The following is an 18,856-nucleotide window of genomic DNA, read 5'->3' on the forward strand; positions in this document are numbered from 1 at the left end:
GTCCAGGGCATTCGTGGAAATACAATGTCCCATCCCAGAGGGTCCCGGAGTGCCAAACCTTCTTAGCATGGTGCTCCCAACGAATACATCTAAAAATCTCGGAGCGTATGGTGGTGTGTCCACACGCTTCTTCCTCCCCTGTCGATTCAGAATTGTGTTGTTGTTCGAACACTCTGTGCTCAAACTCAACCCAATTACGAGTCATCTCTGCGATACGGCTTTACGCAGTAGGCCTGGCCTCTTCAACGCTTGTGATGTTTCAATGCATTCTAATGCAATGGTGCACTACAAATGTTAATAAATGACAAGAAGAGTGCTAGGCGTCATCTAACCTAAGGCACTCTCCAGTATCCCTTCGAAAGATTGGCTGCGCTAGGTTCTGATTAGGTTAGATTAGAAACTAACAAAAATATCAACTTTGACTTCATCTTTAACTGAAAATCTAGTCTTGAACGTGACCTTACAAGCATATCCTTGGAACTGGACGTGCAACTGCTTGGGAAATGTTTGAAATGCATTCAAACGGGATTCGTATAATTTCACTTTAATGTGGTATGCAAAATGCTATTAGTTTTGCATTAGGCTGGCAAAACAATATCATTTCAATAATCATAGACTGACTGTGTTCATTTTAATTTCAATATTTTGCTTTCCTCACCTTACTGAAGAAAGGCTATAAAATCATTCGAAAAACGAAATTCTTGTTTGGACCTCCTAGACCCACCTTCACGTATACATATCGACTCAGAATCAAATTTTGAGCAAATGTCTGTGTGTGTGGTAGGATAATGATAAAAAAATGCACTGGGTTATCTCGGCACTGGCTTGACCGATTCGGACCGTATTGGTCTCATTCGATCCGTCTTAAGGTCCCATAAGTCGCTATTGAAAATTATAAAGTTAAGTGAAGTACTTCAATAGTTAAGCTTTTAACAATAGTCCGGAAGATTGAAAAAAGGGTGGTTTTTGTAGGAAACCTCGTCATGTTATACATTTTTAGAAAGGTATTTGAAAGACCTTTCCAACGCGTCCAAGAAATTGAAAATCTAACAATCCTATCAAAAGGTATAAGCACTTAAGTGTTATTTATGCACTCTTTGGCGGCCGGATCTCAGATATTTTGATGACAACGTTGTCCAGATCTCTCATGCGACCAATCGTTGGATAGCTAATCAAAAGACCTTTTCAACGAGCACGAGTTGGATTGGAGATCTGACTACCCTATCATAAGTTGTAAGCACATAAGTGCCCTGCAATATGAAGATCTGACTACCCAATCTAGTGGTCTGAATAATGAGTCAAATTGATAAAACACTGAAAAACACCACCCTTTTGTGTCTATTTAGGATAGCACCCTTTAAATGTGAGGAAGGCACCAACCACCTAAGGGTGGATTAAGTAACGTTTTTATTTATAGATCTGGCAACATTTTAAATAATTAGTTGCACTGTATTGAAAATATTTGATCAAGGTTGGACGAGGAAAATTTAGTTTAACTCCAGAATCATCTTATGTCCATCGATTGTTATTTGAAAAATGTTCCCGATATGTTATAAAGATTTATTGTCTAGCAGGACTATCATGATAAATTGCTTGTGTGCTGTCTTGTGACATGTTCTATCTTTTTTACAGCAGACGATAACGAGACTTGAGTAGTAGGATCTTTCTAATGCCTATTGTATTAACTTTACATGTACATGTTGAAAATAACTTTATTGCACACCTTTCCCTCCTAATCTACCTTTTCCATGCGACTCTTTACCCTCGAAATTTAGGGTACCTGGTCACTCGGTTACGCGACTCCACCACTAATTACTAACACCACACTCCGCGCGAACCCCCCATCGAACCGGCCTTCTTGCCCAACCAACCAGATATAGGTAAATCGCCTTTGAAGTGTTTATTTTTTATGCGCTTTCTTCTTCACTAATTATGATGCCATTGATTGTACCCGCCCTGTCGTGTTGGACAAACTACTGGCCCACAGAGAGAAGCCCCCTTGCCGGTGCGGTCAACCCTACTCGGCGCTAGATTACATAACCTCTATCGATCGATCGGCCGCCACCGGGGCCCATTGTCTGTTCCGATTCGGAAGTTTGAGCACACGCGAGACCTGCTTGTTTGGTCATAGGACCGGCGAGAGAGAGAGAGTTAATGTCCCACGAACTTCTGGGTCTGTTGAGACCGATGCTTTGCTGGGAGCCACGCGCTCATCGATGATTGCATAAGAATTTGTGTGCGCCAAATTGAGCGTTGACTTGGTTTGGGGGACCTCGCGCGCACACGGTTCCTACTGCGGCCAAGTCAGGTCTGCAATTGACGACGATTGTTGGTTAAAGTGGAAGTACAACGGGTTACCTCACTGACTTGCAACTCGACATTTGAACATTAGGTCGAAATCGATGCACTGAGGAAATTGCATACAGAAATCGTGATGCAATGGTGGAGAAGTTAAGGGACATTAGGTTCAAATTTTTCGTTACTCAATCCTCAACACCTCAACCCAAGTTACCTTGAAACGCGGCCACCGTTCCATTGCCACCGGCGAGATCCACGTGCAGCAGGCGTTGAACGGAATGGAGATGTTCTGCGGTGGCCGTACCTGCTGCCACGGCCTCGCTGGGTAGAAATGTGATAGTCATGACGATGGTGACCTGGACGCCGGTATAATACTGGGCACACTTGGCTGCTGCTGCTGCCGGCTCTCGCTAGTGTCAAGCACTTGACACTGAGGATTTTCACTCATTCCACACCGGTGTGCTGGTGGTTCTGGTATTTCACTCACTTACAGATTGGGATTGCCAGTGGAACGACAATCGATCGAAGGGAATTTTAGTTGGATAGCACAACTAACAATACTTTTGTAACAAATCACACTTCACACTTTATGCCATTGAAATGTTTTGCTAGAACACTGTGAAACTTGCTTTCAAAGTCCGTTGGAAGATGATTAATATGATTGTTTTTTTTTTTGTCAGGATTACAATGGAAGAACTGGTAATAAGATAATACCAAATTCAATTAATATTTATTTTAAATGTTTGTGAAAAATAAATATTCAAAAATCTCAGCAAAAAAAAAGTATCATTCTGAACGATTTGACTTTTCTGGTAGAGAAGTAGGATTTGATCAGGACTTTTCAGAAAAAAAAAACAATATTTTTTCAAAGTATCTTGCAATTATTCAAAAATCTAATTCATTGATTCAAGTATATTTTTCAAAGAAAAAAGTTGTTTTATTCTTGTTGTTTAAGTATTGAAAAGCTGTTTTGAAAAATTACGATACACTTTTTATTTGTGAATTCGCCTGCAGATGGTGATCTCAGCGGGCTGCAGTCTGGATTTCGTCATGTATATAGAAAATTTACAAAAATCTTATCATGTATAAAAATTATTTTGCAAAGAGTTTTGTTTCTTTATCTTTTGATAAAATGTGACATATTCAAGTTTTAGTTAATTAACGTTACTTGTTGAAATGGGTGAAACGAATCGCCGACATCCGTTTAAAAAAAACAAATCAACCTAGCAATTATCGGGACCGATTTACTTGCACATTCTTCGAGTCTTCGAGCAACCTGGTCCAACAGTATAAACAGCTGGCTGTAAATCGAAATAATTTCTCGCTCTTTGTAGACATTCTAAGTCCCTCGCCAGAAGTTCCCAGCTGATGATGCCCAGGCTGCAAAAGGGACGCTTATCCGAGTAATAACCCGGCTGTTATTGTTAGCGCGGCGGAGTGCTCGCAAGTCAAGTGCGGGCTGACTGGCTAACGATTGAGAATGAAACCAGATTTTACCACTTGCGTAGACATCTGGGCAGAAATCTCGTGCAGTCCCCGGGTTGATTGTCCGAGCGAAATATGCAGATTTTATGCGTTTCCCAGTCCGGTTGAAGTGATAAAATATGCATTTTGGTGTCGTTGGGGAATAAAAATAGCGATCAAACGCTAGTTGATCCAATTAGGTGACGTTTGGCCGGGGCAGGTCGGCCGACCTGTCGGGAACTCGGAAATGGAAATGACCTGTCCTGGGTGACGTTATGGGATTGTGGCAAACAAAGTATTTCACAATGTTGCTAAATGAAGAATCGATTTGCATTTAAATCGATAGTGTAATAACATTTATCAGACCTAGTTGAAGGAATCTCAACATGCCTGTTTGAAACTGAAATGTCAGACGTCAAAGAGCTGCAAACTGTTAACCAATCCATTTGGGCTATTTCATCCCTCAACGCTTGCATGACTTCCTCCTGAAGAATTAGACGCGCTAATTTAAGCCACACGCGACAAACTTCAAAACCATTTACCAAAGGTAGGAGTTTGTTTTGTTTGGCATTATACAAATTAAACCCTGCTGAATTTGAAAGCAAGTTTGCTGTTTTGTTGATAGATTTCCTCCTGTTTAGAAAATTGAAATTAGCTCCAACCTTACAAATTAGTATATCTTGGCCAAGATTCTCGAAAACCTGCGTTGTTTTTGTTCCAATGTTGCGCCAATAGAGACCATTTGGAAGGGGAGGACAGGCGACTTGTTTACAGCGCTCGCAATTTCGATTAGTTCTGGTTCGAATCAATCCGCGTGTGGCGCTTGGACCATCTCGAGAACGGAAACTACTGCGCAAGGGACCAAGGTCTTGGCGAACAATGCTGGACACGGCCCTAATCCACGTCGTTTTTGGTTCCAATTAGATCGTGCTATTTTGCCACAACCTGCAATTGCGACAAAACTTACATGTGAATTTTAGTCAGATGTAGTTAGACACTCTGACATGCACGACTACTGTTTACAATTTCGATTATAACTCGGGACTTCGGCAACCAAAATCAACACAATTTCGGGACAATGCACTGAACAGTCGGTCAATTAGAACATGCTTGTAATTGTTAACATTGAGAGTCCGCGTTTTGTCAAGGTCAAGGACAGGTCAAACATGAAAAAAGCGTTTTATTCGAAACGTCAAAAAGCGACATACGCATACGACAGAAGAAGCCAGTTTATCTTGGTGCGAAGGAGTGGCTTGAGGTAACAAGAGTTCAAGATCAAGTTTATCGGAGAATAAGCGTGGCTGTTGAGGGTGGTTGAACTGCACATGGAATTGATTGTTGAGCATCACTTTTAAAGTTTATTATAACCATCGTATCATTTTAATAATACATTGAATTTAGCATAACACAGTATTAGAATCAATTTTCATGCAAATAACATATTGTTATTAAAAATATATTTGATTTATTAATTAATAGTTTAAAGATTCTAAACAAGCCACGAAGCACATCAACCCCTTCCTAAACAGCAGTCGGCGTGACAAGAAGCTGACAGATTGCGTACACACTTGACTTTCTTTATTGCTACAGCAGTTCGTGATTGCCAGAGAGCTCAGTGCCAGATAGCGCGCAAAGCTGTAATCAATTCCCTAACGCATATCGTACATTGTTGATAACTGTATTCCGCGGCTTTTTTTTGGAATCGATCAACTGTTGGAGTATTTTTAAACAAAGTTTATTACCTTTGAAGGATTAAGTCTTAATTCAATGAGAAATAAGGTTAATCCAAAAGACTTAACTTGGAGTAATTTCACAAGATTTTATTTATAAAGAATGTTGGGGCAATTAAAACACTGTTATTTTTAGTGAGGAAAAAAAGTCATTTCGTCAGTATAGAATGACAGAAAAAGTAAGTATTTTCAACACTTGGAATTGCAAGAAAAATAGTTAATGCAACAAGATGCAAAAAGCAGTTTTTTTCAGCACGAGTCGTAGTCGTAAATACGACGAGTGCTGAAAAAATCATGTTTTGCAACGAGTTGCTTAAAACATTTATTGAATTTCCAAAAAACGCGTTTTGAATTGAATTTTATGTCTATCATCCATGTGTTTAGTAAATTCACAGTTCAAAACAAAAAAAAATGAAAAATGTTACTTTTCGATACCAAGGTTGAAAAGCTCAACTTTTCAGCACCCATTTCAGTGGTATTTAAAAATATTAATTTCCCATTTTGATATTTTTTGGTAGGGAAAAGTAGGCCGTTTCGTTTCTCCAGAACACGGTGTGTTTTTTAGAACAAACTAATGATAAAAAATTCGGTATGTCTGATATTTGGCACCGTGAAAGAAGGGCTCTTTCCCGACATTTCAAGGGGTATTTCGAAATATTTCGTCGGGGGGTCTAGAACAATTTTTTTTTAAGATTATTTTTCGATTTTATGGGATATTTGTTCAAAAAAATCACAGAAAATCGGTGCATTCATGTTGGTATCACACAATTTTTTTATGAATATGCTTTGAGGGCTCTGACCAATATTTGACCTCCAATAAAAAAATCGAACCAAACTTACCAGAATTCTAGCTTTCTTTGTAATTACCCCAAAATCAAAGCTGGAAACCCCGATACGACCGAAAGTAAATCTTTTCTTTGTAAAATTTGTCATGAAATTGAAGCAACACATTGCTCGGATACAAATTTGAGCATTAAAAGTAGAACTTTTCAGCATTTATATTGAAAAGTGTTGCAATTCGATTCAGTTATTTTTGGTACAGAAAAGTAGGCTATTTCGTCGTTTAAGAATGTCAGGAAAAATAAGTAGTTTCATGACGGAATTGCAAAAAAACATATTAAGAAACCCCAACAACCGCTATAGTATTTCGCCCGTGGTTCAAATAGCTGATAAGATTGTTTATCACAGGTAACGCCTCCGTGACGCACGTGATGACCGCGTAAGTCACAGGAATGATTGCCAAAGGTAGATAACCGATGAAATGTCCGACCCAAAGTGAGCCATAACAAACAATAGCTCAAGTGTTAACAAGTTATAGGGTATTTGCAGCAATCTCCCATCCGTAAAATAAAATTTTAAATTTTAAAATAAAAAAGTTGATTTCTTGTTACATAAAACCGAGAAAACGAGCGCAAGACAGTTCAGCAAACAGTCATATTAAGAGTTGCGACGGAATAGTGACCTATAGAGTGGCCAATGTTTACCGGTAGCAAACAAAATATCCCTCCGGGTAGAGCAGCTCTTAACATCCTAATCCTACCCCCGTCAAGTGTGGCGTCGTTTTGCTACAGAGATAAATAAATTGGCAGTGTTGCCAAAGCACTTCAAAATTTGATAAAAATAGTCCCTGAAATTCCTGGAAAAATGTGGCTCTTAAAAAGGCCAAAATACGACACCCTGTCAAGTGCAAATAGAAATATTCAAATAAAAAAAGGAGCTTAAATTGACAAATGATAATAAGATTGCATTATCCAAAACATTGGGAAGCGAGTTCTTTTGTTTAACAAAAGCAAATAATGCAATCTCTTCCAGATTTATTTCATAAAATCCAGACTTATATTTATTTATTATATTTTATTATTTAGACTTTGGTTATTCCAAAACATCGTTCATGATAACACAACGACAAATCACATGAGCGAACATTGACGAATTAAAAAGATAGCAAATCACGAGTGCAGCACGTAGTTCCACGATACGTTCTGTGTATATTGATATGATATTTTTCGCCAATAAGAGGCAGAACGATGTCATTGTTGCGGCAGATAAGATAAGTTTTTCTATTTTTGTAAATTAGAACGCCATTCAGATAAATCCAGTTAATAAAATATTCCTCCTTCACTTGTTACACCTCTGCAATCAACGATCGCGGAACTGTAACCAGCTCTATTACATCATTGTTCGATGCTCCTTCAATACCGCAACAATCCCTCAACAATCACTAAACCCAAACTCGTGCTCAATCGTTCATGACTTCCTCATTCTTGCTGTCAAATCCATTGACCCGCGAACGCTTGACACACATTTTCCTGATTTGCTTTTCAGATTTTTCCTTCCTGACCTCTATTCTTTGTGCCGTTCACTGGTCACCGATTCTTCACGATCTAATGATCGCTCCCACTACCTGTAGATTTTCTCTTAGATTTTTCACGGAATGAACGCCAAAACAACCGACGTAAACAAATTTCCGAAGCTCCGAAGGTCGTGTTGACCGCGCGCCGCGCGCAAAGGAAAAACCGATCTCTCCGTTCAAGACCTGCTCCAGGACTGCTCGACTGTTCTTGGAGAACTTGCCAAAGTCCCGACCTCGCGCGGCGCCCGTGTCATGTGTGTGTATCTTCACGGTCGAGCTTTCAGCAAGAATCACCGACTGACACACACAATCACCGCTCCCGAGACGAAGCCGGTTCTGGTCATAGTCGTTGTCTCTAACGAGTGCCGATATACAAAGCACAACAACAGCAACACCATCAACAACGGCAAAAGGTGATAGAAGTTCCAGGCGCTTCCTCGAGATTGTTTAGTGTAGTCACAGTCACTTGTGCCGCGGCCGATATTGAGCACTTGGACGGCAAATTGCCGCGACTCTTCGCTATAGCAGCTGATAGCAAGCAACAGTGCGTCATCTTGTCGGGAGCAGCCCCCGGTGCCGAAAGGGTCGCGAGGGGTCGCGGAATTGAAATTGACATGAATTTAACTAGCAAATGTTTGGATATTCTTGTCTTTACTCTAAACAAGAAAACTTTTTGTTTTAAACGAATTCATAAATTACACAACCAAAAAAAATATTTAAAACTAAAAAAACCGTGCTGACATCTGGAGAGAAAGTTCAAAAAACATGTTTAATAAAACTCATAAAAAAACTCGGGATAACCAACAAAACTGGAAAATATATTCTTTGAAAGAGTGCTTCTTTTTGAATTATGCAAATTAAAATAAAAAAAAATGTTTCAAACTAGTAATTTATGAAACTAATTGCAAAAAGATTTTTTTCTGCAGTTAAATAAAAAATCACCAAAAAACGTTTTACCGTGTAGCATTTTTTCCAGCGTAGTCTGTATCCATACCTACAACTTTGCCGAAGACACCAAATCGATCATAAAAATCCCCCAAAAGATACAGATTTTTGAATTTTCATGCATCATTTTCAAACTAATGGCTTCAAAATGGCTTCTTTGGGCATATCGAAGGCACCAAAAAAGTTTCAGTCGGATTAAAAAATACAAAAAAAAATCGAATGACCGAAATCTGAGAGAACTGCTCATATGTGTTGACAATACTCACTAAAGCCAAACTAGAGCGAGGAAATAACGTTTTATTGAAAATTCCTATTCAAACGTTTTTTTTAATTGCAAAAAAAGACACGTGTTGCAAAAATCATGTTGTAACTTGATGAATAAAATACTATTTTGCCATTCCGAAGTTGCTTTTCTTGTTGTTCCTATTACTAAACTTTGATGGTTACAAGCAAACCCTTTATGTTTATACAATAGTATTTTTTAAATTGTCTGCTCTACATGCAGAACATTGATACACTCTTAAAAAAAAAATAACCCTCCACAGTTATTTTTTGTTCTAAATGAAAAAAATACCCTTCTGGGTTATTGAAGAAAGTTTCCCATATGGCATTTTCCATTTTCTTACGGTTAAGTAACGAAAAAAATCTTACATTTATTTTTATTTTCGACGAAAAATACTTTTTTCCTTAATTTTGAGTACTCCATCGAATTGGGCCTCTTATTTCACACAATAGTCTCTATGACATCACATTTCCCAATCATCACCAATTCAGGATACAAATTATTGATAAACACATCTATTTTCGAATATTCGACCATGGATTCGCAATCAGGAACCAATATTAACAAAAAAAATCTCAAATCTAAGAGGGATTGAGGCAACTTTTTGCAAAAAGTTATGCCTCATTTGAGTCAATCAAAAAAATCAAATTATTCGCTCTACAGCATTGCCTTGGCGTTCTCGATTGCGAGATTCCTAGTCGAAACTAAGTGTCCGAAGGCTTGATTGTTGAGGCAAATGCAAACCACTTTTTACACCTTAGCTTCCATCCACCCCGGGATTCGAACTGACGACCTTTGGATTGTGAGTTCAACTGCCTACCAGCGACTCCACCGAAGCAGGACCCAGAGAGACGACTCCTACACCTGGATTGAGCTAATGACCTAACCTCTAGGTTAGACCGGGGCCAACATTTACTTCCCCATCCGAAGGAAGGCGTGATCAGACAAATCTCGTCTCAAAAATGCCACCGGGACCTTCTGGGTTCATACCCAGGCCGACTGGGTGAGAGACAACCACGCTTACCCCTACACCACGAGTCCCGTCCCTAATTTGAGTCAGAATGTTTATTTTATAAAGTTAAAAAAAATAACTTAATTTATTTTTCTAGTTCAATTTTCAACCGTGTTCCACCCCTCGGCATTTCGCTACAAATCAGTTCATCACCTTTCAATTACACCATTCCAATTTCAAACAGTATCTACCGCGACCAGAAAACGTTCAACTGTATTGCGCGTTCTGCTGGTTATAAAAGCTGCACAAACGACACAACCCAAACTACTCCAATTGCCTAAATGAATAGTAAGGGTGGATTTTCATGGATTTTTCGATGACCGACATCGAAAGCGGCTTTCGATGCTCGTGGTCAAATTTGGTCGAAAACTCATATTTTCCGACCAAGTTAAGTGGTAAAATAGTTTAGATTGATTGTTCATGGCAGTACGAACAATAAAAACAAATAATAATTGCTGGAAAGCCCCGAAAATGTGATTTTCCGACTTTTGATTTTCGATGCACGAGCATCGTAAGATGACCGACATCGAAAGCATAGTCACTACCATGCTTTGCTAAAATGTCAGTGCATCGTAGTTCGATGCCTGTCCTGTCAGCCATATTGCTGCCGCTACACCATGGACACAAACCAAATAACGCTGTGAAATATTTCCGTGAATATTTCAAGCAGGCAAGCGTTTCAAGCGTTTTGTGGCAAACACATGAGATTTTTCCGATGCCAAAATGGCAACAATGGAATCGGCTGATGTGGATGTCGACAAAGTTTTGAAAATAGGCGATAGGCTACCTCAAATTATTTTAAAGTGGGTTTTTACGTTTTCAAATAACAAGAAAGAATTTTGATTTTATTTCACAGCATGCAATGTATGTAATTCAAGGAAAATGTTGATTGCCAACCTATGATACGAGTGTTTCCCATAAACATAGAACATTTTTAAACAGTACGCTAGATCAAAGTGTGTACGGTTTACCATGCACGGAAAGTTGAAAAGATGGAAAAAATTAGATTTTTTTTCATATTTATTTTTATGGAATAAATATTTAATAATTGCATCATAGTTCTGGCTGAAGGTTAGAAGGGTGGAAGAAATTAAGAAGAAAAGCAAGTAATGGAATGGAATTGATGTTATTTATGAAAGCAGGAATGTGTAGTCGTGATTGGAGTTATTGGAGTCGGGTGATTTTCGTAGACCCGGAGTTGTAGCTAAAACCGTCAAATTCTTAAAAACCGAAGTGGTAGTTGACATATTTTGGACAGGCCCCAAGCCAGGGCAGGTACATTCGGGTGGAAGCCCCATCCCCCCAACTCATTTTTGGAAGTCATATGAGAGAGAGAGAGAAAAAGAAGAAAACAAATTCTCTCATTTAGATTAAATTAAGAAACTACGAAAATAAGAAATTATGAAAAACACGAATAAAGAAGAAAAATAAAATAAAAAAGAAATAAAGAAATAAAGAAATAAAGAAATAAAGAAATAAAGAAATAAAGAAATAAAGAAATAAAGAAATAAAGAAATAAAGAAATAAAGAAATAAAGAAATTAAGAAATTAAGAAATTAAGAAATTAAGAAATTAAGAAATAAAGAAATAAAGAAATAAAGAAATTAAGAAATTAAGAAATTAAGAAATTAAGAAATTAAGAAATTAAAAAATTAAGAAATTAAGAAATTAAGAAATTAAGAAATTAAGAAATTAAGAAATTAAGAAATTAAGAAATTAAGAAATTAAGAAATTAAGAAATTAAGAAATTAAGAAATTAAGAAATTAAGAAATTAAGAAATTAAGAAATTAAGAAATTAAGAAATTAAGAAATTAAGAAATTAAGAAATTAAGAAATTAAGAAATTAAGAAATTAAGAAATTAAGAAATTAAGAAATTAAGAAATTAAGAAATTAAGAAATTAAGAAATTAAGAAATTAAGAAATTAAGAAATTAAGAAATTAAGAAATTAAGAAATTAAGAAATTAAGAAATTAAGAAATTAAGAAATTAAGAAATTAAGAAATTAAGAAATTAAGAAATTAAGAAATTAAGAAATTAAGAAATTAAGAAATTAAGAAATTAAGAAATTAAGAAATTAAGAAATTAAGAAATTAAGAAATTAAGAAATTAAGAAATTAAGAAATTAAGAAATTAAGAAATTAAGAAATTAAGAAATTAAGAAATTAAGAAATTAAGAAATTAAGAAATTAAGAAATTTAGAAATTTAGAAATTTAGAAATTCAGAAATTCAGAAATTCAGAAATTCAGAAATTCAGAAATTCAGAAATTCAGAAATTCAAAAATTCAGAAATTCAGAAATTCAGAAATTCAGAAATTCAGAAATTAAGAAATTCCGAAATTAAGAAAGAATTTCAGAATTTCTCAATTTCTAAATTTCTTAATTTCTTATTTTCAGAATTTCTTAATTTCATAATTTAAGAAATTTAGAATTTCAGAATTTCAGAATTTCTGAATTTCTGAATTTCTGAATTTCTGAATTTCTGAATTTCTGAATTTCTGAATTTCTGAATTTCTGAATTTCTGAATTTCTGAATTTCTGAATTTCTGAATTTCTGAATTTCTGAATTTCAGAATTTCAGAATTTCTGAATTTCTGAATTTCTGAATTTCAGAATTTCAGAATTTCTGAATTTCTGAATTTCAGAATTTCAGAATTTCAGAATTTCAGAATTTCTGAATTTCTGAATTTCTGAATTTCTGAATTTCTGAATTTCTGAATTTCTGAATTTCTGAATTTCTGAATTTCTGAATTTCTGAATTTCTGAATTTCTGAATTTCTGAATTTCTGAATTTCTGAATTTCTGAATTTCTGAATTTCTGAATTTCTGAATTTCTGAATTTCTGAATTTCTGAATTTCTGAATTTCTGAATTTCTGAATTTCTGAATTTCTGAATTTCTGAATTTCTGAATTTCTGAATTTCTGAATTTCTGAATTTCTGAATTTCTGAATTTCTGAATTTCTGAATTTCTGAATTTCTGAATTTCTGAATTTCTGAATTTCTGAATTTCTGAATTTCTGAATTTCTGAATTTCTGAATTTCTGAATTTCTGAATTTCTGAATTTCTGAATTTCTGAATTTCTGAATTTCTGAATTTCTGAATTTCTGAATTTCTGAATTTCTGAATTTCTGAATTTTTTTGTTGTGCTCTTCTAAATGCTGCCAAACATTGTTAATATTAATATTATTTTGTTCTATCCGGAAATAAATTTTGAATGGTTCTAAATTAAAAGTTCCCCTGCATTTGTCTAAAATTTTTATCTTTGGTTTTTCCGTGCACGTGTTGCTTTGTGTTGACGTTTCCCCAAGCGTTTCTCTCCCATTTTCTACCGTTCCTTCTTGAAACGCTTGCGGGAAAAATGGCGGTCTGCCCGTTATTTAGGTTTGAGTCATAGCTAAGTCATAACGCCATCCAAGAGCATCGTAAAAATTTCGATGCTCGTGCTTACGATGTCGTTGCATGATCCATGAAAATCCAGCCTAACAGACAAACACAAGTCAGCGCGCTGTAGCTCGCACCATCACATTCACCCGCACAAACTCTTTGTATAATTGTGCTTTGTTGGATTTATTATCAAATTAAAAGCATTCATATCACCGCCACCACCATCGCCCCATGTGTGATGTTCGTCGGTGAGGTAAAGATCTGCGAGAGGGAAAAAAATGAAAACAACAGCAAATCGTCGCTGTCGTGCTAACTTGTCGTACGTGCATTTTAGACCAAATTGAGTAAAGAACGCCATTTTGTGCAGCTCACAATGCCTCACCTTTTGACCGTCACAGATCCCCAAAATTCGATTTCAATCCTGAGATATTCAACAAAAACCGAAAAAACTCCGTGCATTTTTGTCACTTTACATATGAAAGTAGTTTCAATCTTGTCGTGCTATCTTGTCACTCCATGAAAATGGATGTAAGTGCGACAAAAGGCCAAAGGGATTTCAGGTCAGACTGCGTTTGACGCACGTACACGGAGAAAAAAGAGTTCCCAAAATCGTGAACAAGCGTTCATGAAAATGGGAACCTCGAACAAAGTGTTCAAATCCCATGGTACGATTTTGAAAAACGTACCATGAAATTTGAACACTTTGTTCGTGGTTCCCATTTTCATGAACGCTTGTTCACGATTTTGGGAACTCTTTTTTCTCCGTGTACAAGTGAGACTACCGTAAACATTTGTAATTATAACTCGGGACATCGGCTACCAAATTCAATCAAACTTCGGGACAATGCATAAAACGGTCAACCAAACAGAACGTGTTTGTTATTGTTTACAATGCGTACTTAATTTTTCGACATTAAATGCTTTTTTTCTCGGAACATCAAAAAGTGACGTAGGTACGACAAGTTAGCACGACGGCGTCGAAATCAGCAAACGCACACAACCGCAAATTAAGCGCGAAATGACAGATGCAGCAAAACCCGTGATAAATGGGATGGAGATAAGAAGATGGCTAAACAAAAAACACATGTTCGAGGCATGTGCCGCTGCTGGACCAGGTGACAGACGCTGTGGTGTTTGTTGGATGGACTCAAATGACCGCAAACTGCAGTTAAAAAGTTGACATGTGGAATCTAAAATGAATAAATCGAAAAGGCAAAACTTTTGAACACAGAAAAAGAGTTGAAAAAAGTGAGCGAATCAAAATAGGGTTACCAGAAAAGCGATCAGACACTCGAAACACTCAGAAAGCTGAGGTGTCAGCGCAAACCTAATAAAACATCGAATAATCGAAAAAGTGAGGTTGGCAACCCCATCCCAACCAGCTAATCTCGCAAGGTCAATCGAGCGCGACAGGTTAGTCACTCGGTCATCGCCGATCGTTCATTAGCTTCAAGTGCCCGCCGGTGGGGTATTAAAAATGGACTAAGAGAGTGGAAAATTCTGCGATTACGAGTGATTGAAGGAAGCGGAATATTTTTACTGTTTACAGTTTGAAATTTATTTTTAATTCCATCCAGTTTTAAACAAAACATCTAAAATCTGTAAAGTAATACAACTTGAAATTCATTTCTATCAAGTAAATTTGGTTAAATTCAACACAATACTGACCAGCCAGTACAGTTGCTCATTTCCATAGCAAAATCGCGTGCTCTGAGTCACTCATCAACTTGATGCTATCTCTTATCCAATAAAAAAAATCCGCAGTGCTTCTCTGCTTTTGAATTGCAAATTCCACCGTCATCGCCGTTTACCGTTACTCGCTGAACCAGTTGCTCAAATGTTGACTAATTGTCCACCCGCAGTGTGGGTGTGTACAAAAGATACTAAAATGGTACTTTGTATAGTATTTTTCATGAGTCACGTATCAATAAATTAATTTAAACACACTTTTGGAAACAGAACTCACTGGTCTAAGTTTACATGACAATTCCACTAGAACAAGAGTTGAGCTGCGTCACCAGCATTAATGTAAAAAGGTACTAAACGTGATTAAACCGAGATTAGGTAACGAGCTACGGTGTAGTGATTAGTCACAGACCCCGACCCCGCATCGAACGTCATGAGTAATAACTTTATTGGCTTTCAGTGTCGAAGCACAGACACTGCAACAAAACCAACTCCCAATATTGACCGGTTGTGTTGATTCACTTCCCAAGTAAATAGGTCTACCTTCGCACTCAATTATTGCGATGTAGCTGCGCTAATTGAGTCCAGATGGCGTTTCGCCAGTGTCATAATATTTACGATTTGCATAAGATGCGTCAAACGACGCAAACTTTGACATTTCTGCGAAAGCGCAATTGTTTTACCCAACAAACAACCATTTTTTTTAAAGAGTACAGCCAAACTCTTATGTCTCGCAGCAGGTCCGGCAGTTAGCCCCGATTTTAGACTGACACATTTGCGAGCACAACAAAACAAACAGCTTTTGTAATTTTCTTTGTCCCGATTGAAACGACCTTTTTGTGCATTTCACTGAATTGTTTGTTGGTTTTTTTCTCAGTCAAATATTGCCAGAAACACACACACCCGGCTTGAATGTTATCGAATCGAAGTCGATTGATCGAGTAAAGAGGTGTGAAATGGATAAATGAAATATACAAAAAAAATGGTTATACCCTAAATTGCATTAAAAGGAATCGTTTATTCGCACTCATAACTTCTCACATTATCACCACTTTGCAGACACAGCATCAGGCCGTACCACCAACCGCTTTAAACATACACACACACTTATGTTGCTTTTCAATGGGTTATGAATCCAAACAATTTCATCCTCTAACAATGAGTTCAATTGAGCAAAAAACTAAACTTCAGCGTGTTGACTTTTTTGACAGCTTCTGTTATAAACAATCCAAGCCATCAAAGCAAATAAAATGTTTTTTAGACCATCGACGAATTTTAGCGGGTTACAAAATCCTTAACCTGATTTCAGAGAGCAATAATTTATTGTGTGTTTTTAAGCTTGTCAAAAATCACATTTCATGCAATTAAGTTGTTATCTGGAATATTGCAACCTTTGTTTTGTAAGAATTTGGTACTTACACAAGAGTACCATAGCTCGAAATTAAAACAAACTAAATACTTAACACTCCATAGTAATTTACCGGCAAAGTAGAACGCTGCTAGCCCTATTGAAAATATTTGCGGAATTCAGCAATTAAAATAATAATTCCAGTCGTTTTTTTTCTGAAAAGCAAACAAGTTGCAAACATCAATAAGAAGTTAAAAACTAACTTAATCCACCTATGTGGTTAGAGCCTTCCTCACAACAATGGCTGTACACAAGTTTCATCTATTTTTTAGATCCGGCTTCCAAAAAGTACATCGATATCAATTAAGTGGCCATATTTCGAGACAGGGTTGCCAGATCTTCAATGTTTTGGGCTCATTGGAAAGGTTTTTTGATAACCTAACCAACGATGGGTCAGATGATGGATCCGGACAAAGTTTACAAACATTTAAGTGAGGTCCGGCTTCAAAAAAGTACATCAATATCACTTAAGTGGCCATATCTCGATACAGGGTTGCCAGATCATCAATGTTTTGCGCTCGTTGGAAAGGTCTTTTGATAACCTAACCAACAATGGGTCGGATGGTGGATCCGTACATAGTTTACAAACATTTAAGTGAGATCCGGCTTCAAAAAAGTACATCAATATCACTTAAGTGGCCATATCTCGAGACAGGATTGCCAGATCTTCAATGTTTTAGACTCGTTGGAAAGGTATTTTAATAACCTAACCAACGTTGAGTCGGATGGTGGATCCGGACATAGTTTACATACATTTAAGTGAGATCCGGCTTCAAAAAAGTACATCAATATCACTTAAGTGGCCATATCTCGAGACAGGGTTGCCAGATCATCAATGTTTTGCGCTCGTTGGAAAGGTCTTTTGATAACCTAACCAACAATGGGTCGGATGGTGGATCCGTACATAGTTTACATACATTTAAGTGAGATCCGTCTTCAAAAAAGTACATCAATATCACTTAAGTGGTCATATCTCGAGACAGGGTTGCCAGATCTTCGATGTTTTGCACTCGTTGGAAAGGTGTTTTGATAACCTAACCAACGTTGGGTCGGATGGTGGATCCGGACATAGTTTACATACAGTTAAGTGAGATCAAAATATATGTGAAAACACATTTTTATGCATAACTTTTTAACTACTTATCAAAACTTCAATCTGTATAAAACTCGATCTATGGGACCCTAAACCAAGTCGAATGCAACAAGTTCGGGTCAAATCGGTTCAGCCAGTGCCGAGAAACATGAGCTAGTTTGTTGGTCACATACATACATACACACACACATACACACACACATACACACACACATACACACACACATACACACAGACATTTGTTCAGTTTTCGATTCTGAGTCGATATGTATACATGAAGGTGGGTCTATGACGTTTTTATACGAAGTTCACTTTTAGAGCAGGATTATAGCCTTACCTCAGTGAGGAAGGCAAAATAAACAAAATCATAAATCAATATTTTCAGTGTCCGTCCTGAAAAAAATACCAAAACAAAAATGAGTCACCTTAACCAAACTCTCTCGAAAAAATAATAACAAAACCTTGACAAAGTGCCCCAAATCATTCCATTTTGCTGGGGATTCCCCACTGGCGAAGCAACTTGAAAACAAGTAGGTAAAATCTCCTTTTGAAGTTGCGGCGTCATAAAATCAGGGCCAGCCCCAAAGAAGCGTCGGAGATGATCAAACAACCACGCAATGCTTTACAAAATATAAAAGCTTATTATCGTTTCATCCTCGAATGAAGCTTTTAATGAAGTACACAAAAATGTCATCCTTGTCACAACAATAACCCTTGCTTTTCCATATGTTTTAAGAGTGTATTTAATATTAAATAAAATTTCGCAAATTCAAATAATTTTTTTTTGCAATTCCGTCGTGAAACTAATTACTTTTCCTGTCATTCTTGAACGACGAAACAGCCTACTTTTTTGTACCAAAAATAACAGAATTGAATAGTAACCCTTTTCAAAACAAATGCTGAAAAGTTCTACTTTTCAGCACTGAAATGGATGCTGAAAAGTTGAACTTTTCAGCACTTGTTTCGAAAATTAATACTTTTTAACATTATTTTGTTTTAAACGGTTAATTGACTAAATACATGAGCATTTGATTGATAATTCCACTCAAAGGGTGTTTTTAGGAATTGCAAAAAATGTTGTATGGAACTCGTTGCAAAAATTGTTTTTTTCAGCACTTGTCATATTTATCCAACACGGTGAACCTCGTTGGATAAATGTATGACTCGTGCTTCCAGACATTTCCAGAGTTTGACATCT

At 36.8% G+C, this 18,856-nt stretch overlaps 1 protein-coding gene across 2 annotated transcripts in view; it reads right to left on the reverse strand.

Annotated features, from left to right (window-relative positions):
• Window positions 1–18,856, reverse strand: part of LOC6035539 (protein catecholamines up) — a 240,364-nt gene that overhangs the window by 80,941 nt on the left and 140,567 nt on the right. The window contains exon 1 of one of the 2 annotated variants that reach the window (XM_038254907.1): window positions 2,513–2,922. The exons of the other annotated variant lie outside the window; for it this stretch is intronic. Coding sequence (XP_038110835.1) covers window positions 2,513–2,642 — 130 coding nt within the window. The 5' untranslated portion in view covers window positions 2,643–2,922. Of the gene's footprint in view, window positions 1–2,512; window positions 2,923–18,856 lie in introns of those variants that run through there. 2 annotated transcript variants of the gene reach the window in all.

This window comes from Culex quinquefasciatus, chromosome 1 (assembly GCF_015732765.1).
Source record: "Culex quinquefasciatus strain JHB chromosome 1, VPISU_Cqui_1.0_pri_paternal, whole genome shotgun sequence".
Lineage (NCBI taxonomy): Eukaryota > Metazoa > Arthropoda > Insecta > Diptera > Culicidae > Culex > Culex quinquefasciatus.